Raw genomic sequence first — 23,212 nt, forward strand, 5'->3', positions numbered from 1 at the left:
AAGACTTTTTGACTGTAAACTCTAAAGAGTTTCCGTTTACAAGAAACTGGGATTATCACTGTAAATCAAACATTTAATCTGCTTGTAATATTCCACCCATTTTATTCAACCCTCTGATACGACTCATCAAAGCGTCTCCTGAAATAGCGCCCCTGGTACCGGACCTTGGTCGTCATGGTTACTATAATAAACACGCGAATGTGCCGAGATTGGCGTACCGATCGTTGCCATGGTTACTAAAGTAACGGTCATGGCCTGGTTACGTTTTTGAAAAGATCTTGATTTGGGTTAAAATAAGTACTTCCTCAACGTTAGACGATCTCTGTTGTCATGGTTACAGTACCAACAACGAACGGTCATGGACAATAGAAACAACACGGGAATCGAACACCGCTCTCCGTTCACCTCCTCCTCCTGACGTGCACTCTGTGTCTCTTTATACTACGTCACTGACACTTTTCCCTTTGGTCCTGTCATCATTACTACGACCACTAGATGTCGCCTAGCAACAAAACCTAAATATGATGTCATAACAACCTGTTGCACAGACAGCTGTGGGCTCGTTTCTCAGTCACAAGTTGGTTTGACAAAACAAAAAGAATTACATTTTTTTTTTTTTTAAAGAAAAACTAATTAATTAATCAAACAGTTAAATTCCATCACAATGAATTAGTAAAACAACGTGAGGTCATTAGACTCGGTGCAGTAATTGTCCATATTTCATTATAAATAGTCCATTTCTGATGTTTCCAGATGTTTTGTGATGTAGTCTAATAAAACTTTCTCATTCCCAGAATCCTTCAGGTAAAAGTGAGATCCATCCAGCATCCTGGTGGTGAAATCTCCTGACGTGATGTCTTTCCAAGCTGTTGATCAAAATAAATGAATATCATTAATTACATTCAGGAATCATGAATGACACATGTTCAGCCGACACAGCTCGGCCTGTTGTCTGATCTGTCTGGAACAGTTTTAACTTTGTGTCTTTGCTCTGAGGCAGTTTCTGAAGTGAACCGTTTGAATTTGTCACTAAATCAATAATATTCCAGCTCCTCTACAGTCCAGCTTCACAAGCGCTGATGTTTTTAACTAAAATTAATTTGTTGAGACCTAAAGTTCCACAGTTACTGACACTGAGGATCCTGAGAGCTACATCAGCACCGTCCATCATCAGGTGGAGTGAGTGTGTAATGAATCATCAGATATCTGACCTTGTAAATCATGAGGGACGTCTTCTTTTCCATCGAAACATGTGACCGGGCAGGACAGGAGTGGAACGTCCGGCTTCTCACACCTGCAGTTAAGACACAAACTCCTCCCACTGAATCTCACCTTGATTAAAATGAATGATTAACATGAACGAAGAAACTAACAGAGATGTCAGCTGACCTGTAGTTCTCCACCACGTGCAGGTCGGCCTTCAGGGCGGGAAGGAAGAGCTTCAGGACTTCAGGGTTGGACAGAAGTTCAGGAGGAGTTCCTCCAATAGACATCAGCCACTTGAGAAAATCCTCATCCGACAACTCGCTCCTCTTCGGGGCTTTGATACGAGTCTCTGACTGAAACACAACACAGGATTATAAACACCAAACCCTCATGTTCATTTAAAGAGTCTAAACTATAAATTAGAGAAATAAACTTACATGAGGTGCAGAGGCTCCAGAGAGGAAGATGTGAACCGGCTCCAGGTTGTGGATTTTCTTCAGAGCGTCTGCTACAGCAAAACTTGTGAAGGCACCAAAACTGAGACAGAGGAGGAAAGTGCAAACATGTCTTAATATAAAAATAAAACAGGGGAAGAGCATGGAAACAGTGACAGATACGATGTTATTCATAAAGCTTTATTCTGATCATACCTGTGGCCGAAGAGAGCAAACGGCTTCTCTTTCAGCACCGGTAACAACACTCCAACAACCTCGTCCACAATCTGCTGCATGTTGAGAAAGAACGGCTCTTTGGCTCGACTCTCTCTGCCGGGAAGTTTGACAGCGAACACTGACAGTGACAGGAAGCATGTGAAAAACATTTCCAGCAACATGGCTTCACAAAGACGTAACGATTCTGACGTTAAACTCTCACCTTCCCAGAGTGATGGGTATTTTTCCACACACCTGAGAAATGGTGAATACTGAGTAAACAGCAAAGTGCAGCTCTTGAACAATACCCTCCAGGTGTGTTACCTTCAATGGAGCTGTTGAGGATGTTTCCCCAGCGAGCGTAGTGTATGGACCCTCCGCCTGCCCAGGGGAAGCAGATGAGCCGGGCCACAGCGTCCGGCCTTTTCTGGAAACAGTTGATCACCTTCTCCATCCTGAGTTAACATGAGATAAGATAAGATATTCCTTTATTAGTGTCACAGCAGCAAAGTGACTGTACAAGAAAGAAAATAACTGCAAGATGTCAGTAACAAATACTAAGACAGATAAATAATAGTAATAATAACATCATATGTACAAGTCAATATTTACAAAAATTTACAAAAAAGCAGCATATAAGAAAATCCAGGGCCAATCTACCTCTGTTTGGACTGTGGTTCTGTTCAGCAGCTGAACACACAGACTGAGCTGAGGCTTTTCCAACAGAACAATTCACCCTAAAGCACTGATGAATTAAATTTAAGGTGAATTATTGAATATGAAATCACACCTGTTTGATGCTGGAAGCTCCATTAACTTCTCCTCAGAAAACTGTGGCACCTCCTCATGTTGAAGTGTAACACTTCCTGGTTGTTTTCTTCTATGGTTTATATTTGGAGCTGCTGTGACATTATGTCTATGGATTCTGGAGACATCTACAGTGTGGAGTGTGAATCTTCATGACAGGATGGAAATCATCCGCATCAGTTTTTACAAGTATTCACTTCTGTCATACTGTGATACGTGTTCTTCTGACGGCTTGATGGACAGGTTACAACACCTGAAATACAAGATATCATTTCAAAACATGACGCATGGAATTTAAAAAAAAAAGTTTTTAGGAAGTGACGTTGTTTTCTGTAGTTGGTATTTCCTGACGGATTTCCCTCGGTTGTAGAGGAGGAGGAGGGACAGACAATCTGTGAAGTTACACAGAGATAGTCAGGATTATACCGGAAATCACACAGCAGTCCCTGTCCAAATAAAAGCCAAGAAGCGTTCAGGTCATTTACTAAAAGCAGCAACACCCGGCTGTGAAAATACTGAATTTCAAGTCAAAGTTGTGTGGTACAATATATCCCTCTGAGATATAGTGGATCAGAAGTATAAAGTATGATCAAATGGAAATACTCAAAGTTCAAAATTATACTATTATAATTTCATAATTATACTACTCAACTCTGCAAACCAAAAATTATTATCAAAAAAGATGGAAATGTCTTACCTGAAAGGGAAATGTGAACATTTGCAGGTAATTTTTAAATTATATATATATAAGTATTTTTGATCTCAAAATCAAAATCCAAAAATCTCAAATCATTGTATTGTTACTGCATGATTCAGTCTGTACAATCTGTATGGGACGTGATGAGAAAGTTATAATAAGGATATTGGGAAAACACTGTAAATAGCTACTTTGCCTAAGTGATTATTGGAGTGCACATGACAACAAAAAGCAAAAGGAAATGAACAGGAAATTCACTTGGCATCGTAGCTCTAAGACAGGTTTTAAAATATCTGCTTAGCAGCATCTGCCGTAATTTGTCAGTTATGCTTTTGTTTTGAAGGAGCATTCCGGAAGTCTTACTGTTGTATTCTTGTTAGCTTGACGTCAGTGAAGGAGAGGGCGGTGTAAAGTGCAGATTTCAGACCGGTTTCTCGCCGATACCGAGGAGGACGCCGGGGTAGTGAAGCTCCCATATCAGTTCGTTAAAGAAGAACACCGGATTGTCACGTTAACCCACCGGGAAGACGAATACAGCCGCTGACCCGGTAAATATTTATGTCGGTTTTGGGTTTCGAGTTGGCTGTTAGTTGCTAGTTGTGGTCGGCTAAAGCTAACGAACGCTGTTAGCTTACCCGCCGCGGCTATCGGCGAAATTTAACAAACTCCGTGACTAAACTGTCACGAAACATTTTCAACACTGAAAATAATCTTCTTGTTTCAGGTCCACGAAAAAGAGTTTTAAAGAACGAAAGCGGAGACGATTTGTTGAACTTTGAGCTGTCAGTCGTGGTAACGCGGGTCCGGAGAGAGAGAGAGGTCTTTCAGCCGAGGGGACCCCAAAGCGGCCCGGGTCTACACCAGGTGCCGAAGCCGGGGAGCGGGGAGCGGGGAGCCGGGAGCCGGGGAGCGGGGTGTCAGCGGAACTGTAGTGAAAGTTTGAATCCACGCAGAGGCAGAAGTGATCACTGGGTGCCGGGTCATCCGGACAGAGACCTCATGAATGGAAATCGGAACAACAGGTGGGAACCCCGGACTAACGGCCATGCTTAACTGCGCTAATGTGGCGTTCAGGTGCTTCACTTGGGTTATTTTCAGACTGTCTGCAGAGCTACACACACGTTTGACCCGCATTTGGGAGCAGCAAGTCAGTAAACTATGAGTTTATTAGGAACACCCAGCTAAAACTAATGCAGTCTCATACAGCAGTTCATACAGTACAGTTGTTATTTTGTCCGCGTCATTTAAATGAGGACAGAAACAGAAACACCTCTGTGTGTAAAACAGCAACACAAACCTCACAGTTAAATCAACTCCGATAAAACTATTTCAATGAAAACGGCGCATTATAAACTTCAGCACTGTTGTATTAGACTGCATTAGTTAAAGCTGGGTGTTCCTAATAAATTGCTGACTGTACGTCCTCAGCACAGTGGTTAATAAGTTGCCCGGCTGTCATGGACACTGGTGTCCAGCCGCAGCAGACAGACTTGGGTGTCCGTTTCTCAGCGGGGTTTTGGCGGTCACTGTAGTGTCTCAGTGTGTGTGTGTGTGTGTGTGTGTGTGTGTGTGTGTGTGTGTGTGTGTGTGTGTGTGTGTGTGTGTGTCCCAAACCAGTCCCACGGGTTTCTTGTATTCTTACGTCACTCTTTTGGGCTGTCAGAAGCAGGTGGTGATCCCGTCAGGTGTGCCTGAAGCCTGAGAGTGGCTGGCTCACTTTCAGGGAGGGGTGTGTGTGTGTGTGTGTGTACATATCAGTTTGAAGGGCAGCCTTTCACACCAGCTGCTGCCATAGTAACCCTAACTATTGAATAAAGTTCAGTTAACTGCTGCCTGTGTTAATTACAAATCAATGGATCAGGGCAGGAGAAGTCACAGTTTGAGTCCCAGCTTGTGTATTATTGATATCTTTGGGGCCGGTGGAGGACTGGGAGGACAACAAGACCAAACTGGTTCAGTGAAACTCACCCATTCATTCTCCACCTTTCACTGTATGAGCACAAACAGAGAGAAGCTTCATTAGAGACGTCATTTAATGTAGAATCTGTAAAACATTTGATTAAAGGGCCAATGTGTGTTTGAGTCAAAACAATAATATAACATCACATTTATCATCAGCTGTTTAACTCTCTTTAACTCTAACTGTTAAATCTTTGTCACTTGTTTTCATTTAGAGCTGAAACAATAATCTGATTAATTGATTTACTGACAAATATGGCAGATATTTTTATAATTGATTCACTGTTTAGTTATTTTACCATTATTAGTTATTTATCAAGCAGAGAAGCCGAACAGTTCTTGGTTTCAGCTCCTCAGCTGTGAAGCTTTTCACTATGTGACATTATTATTAATTGAATATATTTGAATTTTGAACAGTCAGTCAGAATAAGACGTGAAGATTAACTTGAGCTTCAGGAAGCTGTGATGAGCATTTTTCAAGATTTTCTGGCATTACAGAACAAACACTTAAATAACTGATGTTTTCATATATTGATTGATTGATTGCTTAGTTTATTAAATGTCCAAAACTGTGATTAACGCCTGTTATAATCAGTGTATTTTGTCTGACCAAAGATTCATGATGTACTTTGATATAAATAAGAGAAAAGCAGCAAATCCACATTTCAGGAAGTAGATTTAAGTAAATAACTGAAAAGATAAATTGATTTTCAGAATTGTTAATAATTGATTAATTGTTTCTGCTCTAATCGAAAATCTGGACTTCACTTCTCTCGTCATTCTAATTTCCTCACTGATTGATTGACTGATCAGCTCCTGATGAGGACATTTCTGACAGGCACCTGAGGCAGTGTGACGCTCATTGATCGGGTTTTAGTCCAGCCACAATTTATGTGAAACTAAATGAGGCTGTGATCGTCAGCTCAGTGTGTGAAAGGTTGAATGTTCCTAAAGGAGAGTTGGAGGGAAAGACGGCGCTCAGTGAAATGATTATTTTTGTCTCACTTCAGACCCAGTGGGAAAACTTCTTACTCTGTTGCAACAGGCCAAACTTCCCCTTCAGATTAAACAAGTGTGTTTGAACATGATGCAGCGTTCACTTGCAGGCTGGAAGCTGAGGACGTTTGGGCATTTAAATAAATGATTTTTGCTTGAATGATGATAATAATAATAATAACAATAAACTTTATGTATCGAGCATTTTTCATACAAGAGATGGAGCTCAAAGTGTTTTACAGTAAAAAAAATCAAATAGTACAATGAATAAAGGTGAATCGAATAGACAATAGGAAAAAATGACTTAATGATTATTTGATTCTCACAGTAGTTGCAGATGATTTATCAGTCACCTGATCAATTAAACGACTCATTCCAGCAGTAATAATCTGGACATGTTGTGCACTATTTTAAAACTCTGCCATGTGAAACAACGGGACATATTCGGTATTTTTGTAAAGCGTGAAGAAGAATTAGATTTAAAATTTGCAGGTTTTTAAGAGTGAGCAATCCTTCACCTGACCAGAAGTCTGCAGGGTTAAACCAACGTTTGTTTTAATGGTTCAGTATCAGCTCAACACATTAGTGAAGTGATGTTGGGACTGTGCAGCAGCGCCTCAGTGAAGTGCTCTTTTACAGTGTGTGGGCTGAATGTCAGCTCTGTGTGGGCTCCTGCTGGTGGTGTGGTGCATGTGTGTGATGAACAGCCTGATAAGTGGTCATTAATCTCTCCATTGTGTCTCCTCTACACTGAACCTTTTGTGTTTTTGGGTCAATGCTGGTGCAGAAGCTGCTGTCTGCTCTGTGCCCAGTGGAGGATGTTTCCCATAATAATTCCTCAAAAAAATAATGTTGCTCCATTTTTATCTTCACCTTCTTTTTTAGTTTTAAATATAAAAGTTCAAATTTATAAAAAAAGAAAGATTGTTACGCTGCAGCTCAGAGATAAATGAGACAGATCTGTGTGCTCCTGTTTTTCCTCCTCTTGTCAGTATGGCTTTAGTTGCCATGGAGAAACCGTAGCAACATGTGCGCCATTGCCATGGGAACAGCACAGGGGAGGAAGCTGCCTGGGGACACAGCAGCAGAAAGTGCAGTGGATGATGTCTCCGTACGGCAGGTCCAGGGTCAGCCCTCGACCCTGACACCAGCTCTCTGCTGCTGAAACACTTTCGTGTGTGTGTGTGTGTGTGTGTGTGTGTGTGTGTGCGCGCGCTCACACGGATCGTCTGAGTCACATTTGTGGAAATTGTGTGGTTTGGTGATGTCAGATGTTTTTTTTTCTCTGCGTAGTTTCCAATTTGGCATTTCGGTAAATTGGTGTCGTGTTGTCGTGGCATGTCGCTCGCCTACTTCTCTTCCCGTCTTGGCAAAGGCCACGTCAGTCAGGAGAAATCTGCGACCGCCGAGCTGGTCTTTATTTAAAATGTCACCCAACTCCACAACCTTTTAAACGGTCATTATCAGATCGACTTCGGGGCGAAAAGAAAACCAGCGTTTGCCCGTTTGTTTCAGTTTCATCAGTTTATCAATCTTTAACGTCTCTGACCACCTTCAGTCCCAGCAGCCACCATCTGCTCTTTCCTCTGTTAACCACTTCCTGCTTACGGTTGTCTTCTCTTCAAAGCTCTTGGCTTGTTTGGCACATTCATGATCACTGGTTTGGTCTTTGTTCTATCTGTAATGGATACTGAATCATGAATCAAGAATAGATGTACAGTGGAAATGAAGCTGTGGTGACAGCGATGAGAGCGCTGAGGCAAAACCTAAACAGAAAAGCAAAACATAATCACTGATCTACTGTTGATAAAAAATATATTGATTATTTCAGCTTTAAGTATTTACATTAAAACTTTAACTTGTTGGTATACTCAAGTTACCAATACAATATTTTTATAGTTTATTGAGACAGCCAGTGTTTGCCGTAATTAATTGTTTTACTTGTTGTAGGAGCCGTTGGAGCCCAAGCCCTGTTTTCGTTGCCACGGCGACCGGGCTATGGCACTATTGGGAAGCCCATCAAGCTGCTGGCCAACTGCTTCCAGGTGGAAATCCCCAAAATCGACGTCTACCTGTATGAAGTGGACATCAAACCGGACAAATGTCCCCGCAGAGTCAACAGGTACCAGGAAAGACTTGAACTGGTTTTATCTGGTTTATCTGTCGTGTTCAAGCAGAACAGTGTGTGTTTGATGTTGTCATGCAGTGACTGGTATTAATATGACATGCTGCCTTCTCAGGGAGGTGGTGGACTCCATGGTTCAGCATTTCAAGGTGACCATCTTCGGTGACCGTCTCCCGGTCTACGATGGGAAGAAAAGCCTCTACACTGCTAACCCACTTCCTGTCGCCACTGCTGGGGTGAGAGTCGACACTAGTGTTTTGTGTAATCTGGAGAAACAACAGTCTAAAGCACAGTGCTACATTAAAGCTGAACTTGTATTTTGTATCATGAATACCTGAGCTAAAACATCCCGTGTCTTCCTCTTCAGGTGGATCTGGACGTCACCCTGCCAGGTGAAGGCGGGAAGGACCGCCCCTTTAAAGTCACCATCAGATTCGTGTCGTTGGTCAGCTGGCACATGCTGCACGAAGTCCTGACAGGTCGTGGCGTGTCCGAACCGCTGGACCTGGAGAAACCCCTCAGCACCAACCCGGTTCACGCCGTGGACGTCGTCCTCCGACACCTCCCCTCCATGAAGTGAGTTCCCTCGCTCTGACATCTGCACAGAATTTTAAATGAAATGTCTAAAAATAAAAGTAAAGAAATTCAGCTCCACGTCGAACTGAAAGAACTTCAGATCATATGAAAAGATCAATGTAAATATTTCTTTTATATTTTATTATAAAAGATCAGTGACTACTGTTGTGCGTGTCCTCTCTCTCCTCACCAGGTACACACCTGTCGGACGGTCTTTCTTCTCCTCCCCGGAGGGCTACGACCACCCGCTGGGCGGAGGGAGAGAGGTTTGGTTTGGTTTCCATCAGTCGGTGCGGCCGGCCATGTGGAAGATGATGCTCAACATCGATGGTGAGGAAACACCGTGAAACCAGGAAGTTCAAAGGAAAAGTTCCACATTTTGGGAAACTTGAGAAGATTTATATTCTCATGTTTCTTTCATGCTTAAGAGCCAGGCTAACTGCCCCCCCCCTGTTTCCAGTCTTTATGCTAAACTAAGCTAACCATTTGGCATCTTTGGCTTCTTTATTAATGGACAGATATGAGACAGGTGTCAGTCTTCTCATCTGACTCTCTGCAAGAAACTGAGAAAGTGTGATGACTTCAAAAAACCAAGAACCAGATCCATGTATTTTAATCTCAGCTCTGTTATACAGAGACTCTGGGAGTCATGTTGTTGTCTTCCAGATGAGGGTAAATAACAGGAGGATCCTTCTCTCAGTACAGTGTGTCCAGAGCTGTTGAATATTTGTTAATCATATTCAAGTGTTACTTCATTTTACTCAAACCTGAAGACCGACTCAGAACATCTGGTTTCTGCAGAAAACTTGAATATTCTGATGTTGATGTTGTTTGAAATGACGATGTTTCTTCTAATCAGCAGCTGATCATCAAAGTTTATCAGTGTCATTTTTTTACAGTGTGATGTTGTTCTGTGTCGTTTCAGTGTCAGCCACAGCCTTTTATAAAGCCCAGCCAGTCATTCAGTTCATGTGTGAGGTCCTGGACATTCACAACATTGACGAGCAGCCCCGCCCCCTCACCGACTCCCACAGGGTCAAGTTCACCAAAGAGATCAAAGGTATGTCCCCAGGTCACCGCCTCACCCTGCACTGCTTAGTGAAGGAGCAGCTCCTGCACATGTGTGATGTCAGTCACACTATTGAATGCTGGGTAATAAATGTTTATTTGATGCATAAAGGAGCTACAAGGAATTTAAGCCTCTTGAGTTGTTGTCACTCATATTTTACCAGTGTTGTTTCACATCGGTGCCTCCTCCATCTTCACAGGTCTGAAGGTGGAAGTGACACACTGTGGAACGATGCGTAGGAAGTACAGAGTCTGTAATGTGACCCGGCGCCCTGCCAGCCTGCAGACGTATGTTCCCACATCGCCTCCCTGTAGCCGTGAACTAGTCGAAGACGTCGCCGGCTTTAGTTAATAAGAGATTCTCGTTACTTTCAAATCCGCAGATTTCCGCTGCAGCTGGAGAACGGTCAGACGGTCGAACGCACCGTGGCGCAGTACTTCAGAGAGAAGTACAATCTGCAGCTGAAGTATCCACACCTGCCCTGTCTGCAGGTGGGACAGGAGCAGAAACACACCTACCTGCCCCTGGAGGTGAGGACTGACGGTGACTGGAAAGTAATGATTGGAAATGAAATCCTCACAGGTTGTCTGTCGTCGTGGTTGGTAACCTTTTGGGATAATGTGAAAAAAAACATGTTTTGGCAGCTGATAATCATTTAATCTTTTAGTCCAATCAAAATCCAGTTAGTGCCATGAATCATAAATTATATTTTCATATCCAGCCGGTTGGTTGACATGTCGATGTGTGTTTAAGCTACAGAGACGCTCGACCTACAGATCATAGTTTCCAGACGTAAAGGAACAAGTTTGTTTTGTATCAACAAAAATCACATTATCGTCATTTTAAAATTGAAAAACTGAAACGTCAATATCTGCCAAAATAATCGTAATATGATTTAAACTGCACGTCGTGCAGCCCTATTTTTGACTAATGTAAATGGGTGTTTTTCCTCATGTAGGTGTGCAACATCGTAGCTGGACAGCGCTGCATTAAAAAGCTAACGGATAACCAGACGTCGACCATGATCAAAGCAACAGCGCGCTCTGCGCCCGACAGACAGGAGGAGATCAGCCGGCTGGTGAGTGTCCTGTGGACCAGGAGAGGAAGAAGCATCTTTTTGTTTCCTGTAAAGTAAAATAATGAATAATATCTTTTCTTCTTCAGGTGCGGAGTGCGAATTACGAGGCCGACCCGTTCGTCCAGGAGTTTCAGTTCCGAGTGCGAGACGAGATGGCTCAGGTGACGGGCCGCGTCCTGCCGGCCCCCATGCTGCAGTATGGCGGCAGGGTGAGCTCTGAACCATTTATGGTACCTCCCCTTTAAATCACGCTTCATTTGCACGTGTGTCTTTCAGCATGAAACAGCAGGTTTCCTCTGGCTCCAAAAACTCAGATCATATTAGCACCGTTTCCTGTGAGTCTTTAGATATTTGAATTGCAAAAATTTCTCAATGAGGAAACCCTGTTATTAATATCTAGATTTATTTTTCTCATGTTTGATTTGTTTCCTATGGAGTCACACGAGTGCCATAAAAAAGAATAAATCAATAAAAGAATAAGAAAATAATTGTGGAAATAAAAGCAGAAATAAATAAAAGAATAAATAAGTAAATAAAAAAAATTGGACCTATCATGACAAATAAATAAAAGAATTGAGAAAGAAACAGTAACAGGGTAAAAACAAGAACAATAGGGGAAAAGTGTTTGTGTTTTTTTATTTAATCCTGTTTTTATTTCCACATTAATTTTCTAATTCTTTTATTGATTTATTCTTCTTATGGCACTCCTATGACTCATCACATTACATCACATTTCTTTCTGTTTACATCTTGCCTATAAATCCCATCTTTTCTTTCATGTGTGGATTTGCTGTGGTTTTATATTGTTTATATTATATTGTCAAATCAAACCCAGAAACGGTTTTATTTTAAAAGCAATCTCTTGTTTTGCATCTGATCTGCATGAGCCAATCAGAGGCGAGCACAGATGAAATTTAAATGAATTTGTCTCTAATTCTATGATCAGTGACTCTTTATCAATCACTCAGCCTAATGATAATCATTAGCCTTTTATCATGTGATCTCACTGGCTGCCTGAATCCTTTGAATCCATACGTTGTCTGTGTGTCCATGTACTGTACGTGTGCGTGTGAGCCCCAGCAGATCAACCCTGCACTGTCGTTGCAGAACCGCACGGTGGCCACGCCCAGCCACGGCGTGTGGGACATGAGGGGGAAACAGTTTCACACCGGAGTGGAGATCAAGATGTGGGCCATCGCCTGCTTCGCCACCCAGAGGCAGTGCAGGGAGGAGATCCTCAAGTGAGTTCACAGAAATCATTTTTACTGTTTGTTCAGTTACTTATTGACAGAGACTTAAAGAATAAAACACTTAGATACAAAGTGAAGAAACCAGTCAGATAGTAATGACTGTATTTTCCTTTAGATCCTCGTGTGCAGCTTCTGTTAATGTTAGTGAATCATATTTTTAGACATTAGTCAAACTGTAACATCACTGATGTGAGATACATTTATTTAGAATTATTATCACCAGGTATCATCATTAATTTAGTAAATTAATTTGTTTTAACATAAAAAAGACTGTTTGATCACGGGTTGGTCAGTCAGTCAGTCAGTTACATACATAGATTTTAAACCCTTCAACACACCAGATTATCTCAGTGTTTTTCTGGACGACTGTTAAATACTGATTATTTCCTTCAGGAGCTTCACTGACCAGCTGCGGAAAATCTCAAAGGATGCTGGGATGCCGATCCAAGGTCAGCCGTGCTTCTGTAAATACGCCCAGGGAGCCGACAGCGTGGAGCCCATGTTCAGACACCTGAAGAACACCTACGCCGGGCTGCAGCTCATCATCGTAATCCTGCCGGGGAAGACGCCCGTCTACGGTACAACGGCTCAACAAATAACTAAACCAAACACAGTTAAAGTTTAAAGCAGCACAGGAAAGAAAAGTCAGAAGTGTTGTCACTTCAAGATTGTGAGGAAGTGTAAACAGGAAATGTAAAGAGATCACTGTTCAACCTGTGACCCTCAGCGGAGGTGAAGCGGGTGGGGGACACCCTCCTGGGCATGGCCACCCAGTGCGTCCAGGTGAAGAACGTAGTGAAGACGTCCCCTCAGACCCTCTCCAACCTCTGCCTCAAGATCAACGTCAAACTGGGAGGAATCAACAACATCCTGGTTCCACACCAACGGTAAAACCTCAAAGGATTCTGGGATTTTTCATTCAGATTTTTAAAAAAAAAAAGAAAAAAAAAAGTTTTTCCATGTGGTGGCAGCTGCAGACCTCTCTCTGTCCTCTGTCTGTCTCTGAGTCACTGCAGTGACGGCTCTCTGTAATGTCTCCTCTCGTCCATCAGCCCGTCTGTGTTCCAGCAGCCCGTCATCTTCCTCGGCGCCGACGTCACTCATCCTCCAGCAGGAGACGGGAAAAAGCCTTCTATTGCAGCGGTGAGACGTCACTTCATCTCTCCCCCTTAAACTACACATGGAAATCTGTGTTTGGATCACAGTGAACAGTTTCTCCTGAAACCACAAACTAATTTTTATTCCTTCACGTCGGCGACAGTCAGAGCGGCGGCCATTTTGTTTCAGGTCGTCCGTCTTATTCTCGGGGACACGATGTCTCAGTAACACCAACAGAACTAACATTCACCTGGACTCAAGGATGCACTGATTAGATTTTGGTGGCTAAAGGTCAAAGGTCACAGACTTCATATTTCCTGAGTGGATAAACAGGAAGTGACCTGGAGCTGGTCTGAGTGGAGGAGGAGACTCAGTGTGATTTTACTCTTGTTGCACCAGTTGTGTAAAACAAAGCTGGAGCTGCAGTTTGACACTGACACCAGGCAAAACCATGACCTCAGTTTATATCAGGAGACTCTCCAGTTTTACACTGTAGTTTTATCTGTAAATAGAAATGTAAGTTTTTATGGGCCAGGTTTTGTATTTGATTCTTATTTTCAGGAAAGGCTCGTTACATCAGCTGTGTTGCTTTTACAGTCATGAGCAGAACAGTGACTGTGACTTGTGACTTCCTCTACAGGTGGTGGGCAGTATGGACGCCCACCCCAGCAGGTACTGCGCCACAGTGCGGGTCCAGAGGCCCAGACAGGAGATCATCCAGGACCTGGCCTCTATGGTGCGAGAGCTCCTGATCCAGTTCTACAAGTCGACGCGCTACAAGCCGACGAGGATCATCTTCTACAGGGACGGAGTGTCGGAGGGACAGTTCAGACAGGTGGGACCTCCTCTTTCCTCTTCCTGTTTGTGCTGAGAGCTTAGATATTTTATAACAATAAATAATAATAATAACTTTTATTTCTTAACAAAGTTACAAAGTAATTGACAGAAAAATAAAACCAGATAAAAGAGAAGTTTGAACAGTGAATAAAAACATCAGCGTCATGTAAAAGGATCTGACAGTGAAGAGAGTCAGTAAAATATATAAAAGCAGATTGTGTAAATACTGTTGACACGTAAGTCGTCAGTGCAGGATAGATTAATTAACCTGGAAGTATAAATACTGAGTGTGTTCTGTGCAGGTGCTGTACTACGAGCTGCTGGCCATCAGGGAGGCGTGCATCAGTCTGGAGAAAGAATACCAGCCGGGGATCACCTACATCGTCGTCCAGAAACGCCATCACACGCGCCTCTTCTGCGCAGATCGCAACGAGCGGGTGAGCGGCACAGACCACTTGACTTCATTAACGGTGGAAGTGATTGAACTGAGGCGTGAACCAACATCCGAGGCTCTGTTCTCGTACATCACTCTGTTGTGTTTCTGTCAGGTTGGACGAAGTGGAAACATTCCTGCCGGCACCACGGTGGACACAGACATCACCCACCCCTACGAGTTTGACTTTTACCTCTGCAGTCACGCTGGGATTCAGGTGAGAGAGTGTTTGGCCTTTGTAGTTGCTGCTCTGCCTCGAAGTGAAGCTCTTTCAAACGTTATTGAGAGGAAAAACTTCAGTTTTACAGAGATTTAAAAATGTCACTTTGTTACAAGATAAAATAAAACTAAATCTGTTTGTGATCAGGCAACAACAAAGAATTCCCGCTCTAAAACGTCAGTGTTGAGAAAGGCAGCAGCTGTTTTCTGTCACGAGGCACCAGGTCGTTGTTTCTACTGTTGATTCTGTCATTAGACCAGGAGCTCGCTGCTGTGTGACACGTCCGGCAAAATCAGACAGAAGATACCTGATGATGTCATAGTGACATCACAGCAGCCACGTCACATCAGACTGACTCCGTCCACTGTAGTTTCTGTCTCGTCTGAATATGAAAATTATAAATATATTTTCTCACCACTGTAGCAGCTGCGTGTGGAGACAATGTGGAGACAGAGACGTTTACTGTCAAATTCATCACAAATGAATTTATAACTCTGCAGAGATACGTGTCAGTCTGTTGGAGACTGATTCCAGCGACCAGTGAAGACAAATAAAGGTTTATTATCCTGTAGTTTCTCTTCTTACGTCACCTCACACTGTCGACCCCCCCCTCCAGGGTACGAGTCGCCCCTCCCACTACCACGTCCTGTGGGACGACAACTGTTTCACCGCCGATGAGTTCCAGCTCCTCACCTACCAGCTGTGCCACACCTACGTCCGCTGCACCCGCTCCGTCTCCATCCCAGCACCGGCCTACTACGCCCACCTGGTGGCCTTCCGTGCCCGCTACCACCTGGTCGACAAGGAGCACGACAGGTGAGGTCTTTTTATGATGTAACACATTTCACATTCCACCCACTGATTTGTTGAATGAACAAACACGTGGAACTTGAACACCTGTATTACCTGGAGAACGACATTAACATCAGGATTAGACGAGTACTGACACATTCTAGTCTTGTTTTAATAACTTACAGTAAGTTACAGGAACATTAAACAGAGTGTAACGGCTATCATCAATTCATTTTTAATCTTATTTATCAGATATCACTTTATTTATTGTTTGTATGAGCTCCACTAATCCACTACTGGATTATCTGATCGATTGTGTGTTGGTGTTTCTGATGTTGTGGCAGTGTGTCGTTCCCCGCAGCATTAATGAAGACATCTTATCAGATACCTGGTTGATCTGATATCTAGATCAGTGGTTTCCAACCGTGTCCAACTCGTGTCCCACCTGAAAATATCAAATGTTGACGGCCCACATCCGACCCAGGAACAATACGGAGGCCGAATAATGCTGATGTCTTCTCAAAGCAGTTTCTATTTTAATGATAAGGACTGAACTAAAAGCAGGAGATCGATTTTTCTTTTTCATTTGACAGAGACGGATGGTGAATCAGTGAATCTCTCCTCTGATTGTTGAGCTGCTCTCCACTGTGATTCTCCAGTCTTTGCTCTGGTGATGTGGTCCGGTGGTGACGACATAAAAGCTCCTGTCATTGTCTTTTCACAGTGAGAGGCTTTAACACAAGCAGAGGAACAATGAAAGGAGTTAGAACATTTTTCATGTTTTTACAGATTAAAACATTATTAATATTTTCTCTTTATTTACATTTATTTACATTTATTTACATTTATTTACATTTTTTCACCAAAATTGTTCTGTTTTGTAAATGATTTCTCGGCCTTTCACCTTCATGGCCTGAAGGTTCACAACCAATGATCTAGATAGTGTAGATGGATAATTTGATAGATTTGTCTTTGGGAGCACGTGTTTACTGAGTATTTAAAGGTGTTTACAGGTGTTTACAGGTGTTTACTGGGTATTTAAAGGTGTTTACAGGTGTTTACAGGTGTTTACAGGTGTTTACAGGCGTTTACAGGTGTTTACAGGTGTTTACAGGTGTTATCTGAGTGTTTACTGAGTATTTAAAGGTGTTTAAAGGTGTTTACAGGCGTTTACAGGTGTTTACAGGTGTTATCTGAGTGTTTACTGACTGTCACTGATGTTGGTCCTCGTCTCTGTTTTTCTTCTTCTCCTCGGACAGTGCGGAGGGCAGCCACGTCTCAGGGCAGAGTAACGGCAGAGACCCGACGGCGCTGGCGAAGGCTGTTCAGATCCACCATGACACACTGAGGACCATGTACTTTGCCTGAAACCCCGCCCCCACGCCCCTCCACCTCTCCCAGCCACAGTCTTAGGGTCCGACTCCCTGCTGGTGCAGCTTTGGTCACTGGAACTCGACGGTGACGCCGGCAGCTACTGAGGCGGCGTGAGGATGACAGAAGCCAGAGGGGGAGGAGCTACAGCCACATTATGCAATCTGAAACCAGCCAATAGTTTCTGTGCTCCGACCCATGCATCACTTCCTCCTCCACGTTTCCTCTGCTGTATTTACATCACCATGAATTCTCTCTTTTGTTTTCTTTTTTTCTAAGCCTCCAGATTCAACAGCAGCTCAAACTTTTATTTTCCTGTTTTTTTTGTCTTTAAATCATGGCGGAGCGGCGGGAATCTAAAAACTGATGATTTTTTTGGTGCATGGACGGGAACGAAGCCGAACCAGCGAGGACCGACTCGCTCCCTAGCCTCACGCTGAGCCTGACGTCGCTGGTTTATATAGTCGACGGTTTTACATGTTTGTTTGTTTGTTTGTGTGTTTTCAACTTTCTAGATACTGTACGTGTTGTTTGTCTGATCGCCATGGCAACCTGTTAGTCGAGTAACACTCACAAAAAACACACGAGCCTTCGTGGTTACTCTTCTGTCTCCCTTTAAGCCAGCGGCTCCTCGGTCTCTCACACCAACCCACCGAATGAAACCTTCACTTTTTTAAGAGAAGCCACGAGCGTCGAGTCTCTGAGGCGCCGCGTGTCGCTCGGCGACTTTAAGTGCAGTGAAGAGGACTGTTAGAAAACAACGCCGCAGCCATGAAATGGACGATTTTAACCTTCTCTGAGTGATAGTTCATCTTGGCACCGTGCGTTACACCAAACCTTTCCGTGTGTTTTATTCCTCTTGCTATTTATGAGTTTCTTTTTTTCTTTTTTTAGAATTTTAAATGAACATCAGTTTCAGCAATAGAACAGAGAGGAGAGTTTGTATCTTCTGACGACCACAAACCTTTTAGATTTTTTATTTCAGTTGTTCAGAAGAACTCGAGCAGTTTAGTCGTGATGAACTCCTTTGGTGCAATAAGGTGTTGGAGCAGAGAGAGCAGGTGCTGAATGTTTCCCATCAGTATTCGTCTGATGAAACGTTTGTTATGAGAGTTTAGGAAAGTGACAATGAACTTGGATTCAGGAATGTTCAGTATTTGACATTCTGATGAAGGAGCGGGATCAGCGACGTCTGATGGTGACTGACGGACTAAATAAAGTGCCTTGTTTGGTTTGAAGAGGGAAGGATTTTAACGATATGTAGGTTTGAGTGTCTGTTAATGAATACTCTGCCCAGAGCAGAGGACTGTAGCTGATCTGAGAACAGGCCGAGTGTGTGAGAGCATTTTTAATGTTTTGTTTTCTAATGATCAGAAACTAAATTATCTTATGATTTCAACACAAAAGACAGCAGCTTACATTGATTATGAAATATCACAAACTATTTTCTCCAATTATTAATATTTCTCACAATATACAAAAATGTACTTTTTTTCAAGAAAACAAACTATTTTCATAAAACAAAATCAAATATTTACTCGAGTCTCAGAAATCTATGAAACCTGTTTACTTCTCTGATTTGTCCAAACACAAAAAATGACACTTATTATCAGGCTAAATCTAAGATTATAATATCAAACATTTAAAAATAATTTCCTGTTTTTCTTGATATCACTAAATACTTAATTCCAAGCATCCAACAGATACTTTGGTCCATCTTTGTTTTCTCATACTAATTAGTATTTTTGTAAAGATCCAAAGAACAAACTAAGGTGTTTATGTTGAGATCATAAAGTATTTTTGTTTCCAAGTGAAAATAAAACATGAATAATCTCACACATGATGAATTTCTGAGCAGGTTTACGTTCATCCAGGTGAGACAGACAGATTCACTGGCGGGAGTCTCCGTTGAAATTTAACACATTTCCAAGACAGTTTTCCAAATATATCTTTGTATTTTGGATAAAACGGAGTCATTATGCAACTACAACCAAACAAATATCAATATAATGACGTAAAAGTGAAGTTACCAGGAAGAATCCAGCATTTTGAAGAGTTGAACGGTTCGACCGTGGTTTCCAGAGTTTTAGAAACAGTGTTTGTTGCTCAGCCCTGGAGGTTGTTGTCCTTCATGACCGTGCAGTTTAATCCAGATGAAGCCTTCAGTTTATCACTTGGACCAAACCAACGTGCCTGGTCAGGGTGAGGGTGGAGGACGGGAGGCGGTGGTCGTGGTGTCAGTGCTCTTACAGCGTCGTGCTAAAAGCCTCTGTACTGCTAACTGTGCTAGCCACATGTCACCAGAACCAAACCTTAGCTGCTATAAGAAAACATTTATAATATAATATCTCATCAGATACATATAGATGAAATATATGAGAGGATAATGGAGTTTAACTGCACTTAAAAGATACATGTGTTTCTGGTTGATGGAGATTGTTTCTCTGCTGCAGTTCGAACTGTAAGAATATCTCAGCAGATCGTTTCCTTCTGTGTTTGTTGTCATGTTGAAGCTGTTTCTTAATGTCAGACATTACCAGCATTTGATTTTACTTGAATAGTTCTAGAAGTCGTGGGCATGTTTAACATTGCTGGTTAGTGCGCCGCCTGTTTCAGAGAGTTTATATATGTATATATGTATATGTATAGTATGGAAGAGGATTAGGGCCATGTGAAAAAACTTTATTCAAGAGATTAAAAATCAGCATTTTGAGAAAATTTTAATTTTTAATGTCAGAATTCTGAGATTTAAAGTAAAAAAAAAAAAAAAAAAAATTGACATGGCCCTAATCCTCCTCTGTAATATATAGAGAGAGCCTTATTATGGAAATCCCTTTTCCTGTCATGATGCCACTCACAGTAAATCGACCTGCAGTCGCCTTTTTCCTCACAAACAGAAGCATTTTTAATCTGAACGGAGATATATTTATATTTAAAGATACTAATGTAAATGCACACCACTTATTTTTTCTAACAAAGTCCTATTTGAAGCAGAAGCTGTGTTGAAATATGGAATTTAATAATCAAAGTGGTCTGTGATCATTTTTTCCAAATTTGATGATGCAATACTTGTGTGAAAAGCAAAAGCGATGCATTTGCTGCTTTGTGGAGATTGTTTGCGGTCGTGTTGTCACGGCGATGAACCATCAACCCTCCTCCACCGTGACGACCTGAGACGACCTCCCTCCACTCTGTCATTTTGTCATCTCAGTAGCTCAGCAGAGAGGTGAAAGACTTTTATTCTGATGGGGTTTCATATGTTTCCCAAACTTCATCATTTTTTAAAATTATTTTTGCATTTTCCTAAGAAGAAGAGGAGGAGGAGGGTTGAAAGTTCGTCCACCAGTCCGTTAACAGACTGTGCCTTTTCTGATGGTGCTGAAAAAAAACAAGTAAATCAAAGAAATCTTAACATTCAGAAAGTCTACATTAACAAGTATATTGATACATGACAATACTGTAAGGTGTGTGTGTGTGCGTGCGTGCACGTGTGTGTGTGTGTGTGTGTGTGTGTGTGTGTGAGTACCTCTGACATATGCCAAGAACACATAATATGCAGAACTGATCAGTTTGGAGCTGCAGGACCAAAAGGCCTGTGGGGATCAGTTTTTAGTGGACGGGCACTTTGAAGCACAAACCCACAAACTTAGATTTCTGAATCAAAGAAAATAAACTAGGGGAACATTCAAGACTCTGTAGGTGAAGAGTAGTTCAGTGTAGACATTATGTAGCATTATTTATTTAACCTTATCTCTATTGGGACGTGACCCCTCTATTACTGCCTGTTTTCCTCCCTCAGAGTTTAATTTATGGTTCATTCTCAGATGAACGGCAATAATGAAGCAATCATTAAGTTTCTGTGCAGTCGGTTTGCCTGGCCTTCCCTCTGTGTTTGCATGTCACTATCAAACCTCTTTATGGTTTTAGTTTTTCTGTATCAATGTGAAATTTAGAAGTTTGCAGACTTGGGATAGTTCTTTGAGTGCCCGTCTCCCCACAAAAACAAATCTGTGGTTGGCTGCATATCACCACACTCAGAAACAAAATGGAGGTTTGGGTTTCACAGTATTTTCATGTGCTTTTGTTGTTTTTTTGCCTGATGATGAAATGGTGTCACTTTTAGAAGTAAAACAGTTTGTTTTTTTTGTCTTAACACTCATCTGATCCTGGTCCTAAGTTGAGCCTTTTTATTTGGTTGTTATATTTAATTTTTTGAATAAATACTCTATGTATGAAACGTGAGTTTGTTTTCGGTATTTGGACAGTTTCTTCCCTCATTACAGGAAATGAAAAAATTCAGAAAGAAGTTCGTAGTTGAATTTTCCAGAGAATCAGAAAACTTATCACACAAATACAGTTGAGACTCATTTCATGAAAAATAAACATCAGGTATCAATACCTCAAAGTGTTCAGCAGAGTCATAAGTTAAACAAATTTACTTAGTTTTGTAAAACGGCTGAGGAAAATTTCCCAATTTATCTAATGTTTTTTTCTCTGAAAGAAAATGTAACAACTTTGAGACAACAGTGACAAACATATTTTTAGGGGAAATTAAAACATCCAGATTAAGATGCTACACTCGCCATATTACTTACAATCACCAGTGTAACTGACTTACTCAAAACAGTATGGGGCTAGAACAGTGATGGTAACTTTTTGACATAGATAATATAAAATTTCAGAGTATAGTAAGGCATAAAAAGTCATAGTATAGTAAACCATGAGAAGTCATAGTATATTAAGGTATAAAAAGTCATGAAAATTCATACTATAAGGCATAAAAGTCATGAAAAGGCATAGGATAATAAAGCATAAAATGTCTTATTACAGCAAGGCATAAAAAGTCATAGTATAGTAAGGTATAAAAAGTGATAAAAAAAACGTCATAGTATAGTAAGCATAAATATACTATAGTAAGACGTAAAAAGTCACATTATAGTAAGGCATAAAAAGTCATAGTATAGTAAGGCATTAAAAGTCATAGTATATTAAGGCATAAAAAGTCATAGTATAGTGAGGCATAAAAAGTCATAAAAAGTCATAGTATAGTAAGGCATAAAAAGTCATAAAAAACGTCATAGTATAGTAAGGCATAAAAAGTCATAGTATAGTAAAAAAGTCATAGTATAGTAAGAACTGCAAAAAGATCAATAAGCAGAATAAAGCTCCATTAGAGCCGCATAAAAAGTCATAGTATACGGTCCAGGCATATCAACCAAAGTCATAGTTATACGTTAACGGCACATAAAAGTATAAAAAGTCATAGTTGAGTAAGCATAAAACAGTCATAGTAAATAGTGAAGCATAAAAAGTCCATAGTAATGTAAGGAGTATAGGCTATCAAGCAACGGCATAAAAAGTCATAGAAGAAGCATAAAGAAGGCATAGAATAGTAAGGATCAACCTAAAGTAAGTCAAGCTCATAAAAGTCATAGTAGTAAGGCATTAAAAAAGTCATAAAAGTGATAGTATACGTAAGCACATAAATAGACCATACTATATAGTAAGAGTAAAAGTCATATTATAGTACAGGAACAAAAAGTCAAAAAATAAATAGAGGCTACAAGAATTAGATAGTAAGGCATAAAAAGTCATAAAAAGTCCATATAGTAAGCAATGAATAGTCATAGCTATCAGTAAAGACGTAAAAATTCGCATATTATATGTAGTAAGGAATAAAGAAGTCATAGTATAAGTAATCTTAACAAAGTCATAGTAATAGTAAGGCACAAAAAGTCATAAAAAACGTTATAAGCGCATAATAAAGATTATGAGTGAGTAAGGCATAAAAAGTCATAGTTATTGTAAGGCATAAAAAGTCATAGTATTGTGTATGAGGCAACAAAACGTTAGTAGTAGGAGAAATCAAGTCATCATGATAGTAAGGCATAAAAAGTCATAGTATAGTATAGGCAAAGTCAGTTGAACTAAATCAAGATATAGTAAGTCAAATGAAGTTTATAGGTCAAGTATCGAGCAAAAAAGTCATAATATTAGTAAGCAATAAAAAGGTCATAAAAAACGTTAGTAATAGTTAAGGCATAAAAA

At 41.2% G+C, this 23,212-nt stretch overlaps 2 protein-coding genes across 3 annotated transcripts; one reads left to right on the top strand and one right to left on the bottom strand.

Annotated features, from left to right (window-relative positions):
* Window positions 1-460: 460 nt before the first annotated feature.
* olah (oleoyl-ACP hydrolase) lies at window positions 461-2,719 on the bottom strand. Of its 2 annotated transcripts, none has more exons than XM_022757271.1 (7): window positions 2,647-2,719; window positions 2,181-2,311; window positions 1,857-1,995; window positions 1,644-1,743; window positions 1,390-1,559; window positions 1,212-1,294; window positions 461-866 (listed from the first exon to the last, which is right to left on the bottom strand). In XM_022757271.1, exons 1-7 carry the CDS (start codon window positions 2,667-2,669, stop codon window positions 724-726), a joined length of 789 nt encoding a protein of 262 aa, XP_022612992.1. In that variant the 5' UTR covers window positions 2,670-2,719; the 3' UTR covers window positions 461-723. The 2 variants fall into 2 exon arrangements, with proteins under 2 accessions (XP_022612992.1, XP_022612993.1); XM_022757272.1 differs by lacking the exon at window positions 2,647-2,719 and adding an exon at window positions 2,517-2,605.
* A 1,542-nt stretch (window positions 2,720-4,261) lies between these two features.
* Window positions 4,262-21,341, top strand: LOC111230534 (protein argonaute-3-like). The gene is made up of 19 exons (XM_022757292.1): window positions 4,262-4,382; window positions 8,266-8,437; window positions 8,556-8,676; window positions 8,808-9,016; window positions 9,210-9,346; window positions 9,942-10,076; window positions 10,285-10,372; window positions 10,468-10,615; window positions 11,044-11,163; window positions 11,250-11,393; window positions 12,238-12,404; window positions 12,807-12,991; window positions 13,141-13,300; window positions 13,466-13,556; window positions 14,152-14,346; window positions 14,651-14,785; window positions 14,897-14,998; window positions 15,618-15,817; window positions 17,053-21,341. Exons 1-19 carry the CDS (start codon window positions 4,364-4,366, stop codon window positions 17,159-17,161), a joined length of 2,637 nt encoding a protein of 878 aa, XP_022613013.1. The 5' UTR covers window positions 4,262-4,363; the 3' UTR covers window positions 17,162-21,341.
* Window positions 21,342-23,212: the final 1,871 nt, after the last annotated feature.

The sequence above is a fragment of the Seriola dumerili genome, unplaced genomic scaffold (genome assembly GCF_002260705.1).
Source record: "Seriola dumerili isolate Sdu_G_001 unplaced genomic scaffold, Sdu_1.0 BDQW01000273.1, whole genome shotgun sequence".
Lineage (NCBI taxonomy): Eukaryota > Metazoa > Chordata > Actinopteri > Carangiformes > Carangidae > Seriola > Seriola dumerili.

Coding starts and splice junctions, on each gene's coding strand:
- LOC111230534 (XM_022757292.1), top strand. Junction 12,992..13,140: donor GGGGAAGACGCCCGTCTACG/GTACAACGGCTC, acceptor TGTGACCCTCAG/CGGAGGTGAAGCGGGTGGGG. Junction 14,786..14,896: donor GCGCAGATCGCAACGAGCGG/GTGAGCGGCACA, acceptor TGTTTCTGTCAG/GTTGGACGAAGTGGAAACAT.
- olah (XM_022757271.1), bottom strand. CDS start 2,669: ATGGAGCTTCCAGCATCAAACAG. Junction 1,744..1,856: donor TTTGCTCTCTTCGGCCACAG/GTATGATCAGAA, acceptor CCTCTGTCTCAG/TTTTGGTGCCTTCACAAGTT. Junction 1,295..1,389: donor CACGTGGTGGAGAACTACAG/GTCAGCTGACAT, acceptor TCTTAACTGCAG/GTGTGAGAAGCCGGACGTTC.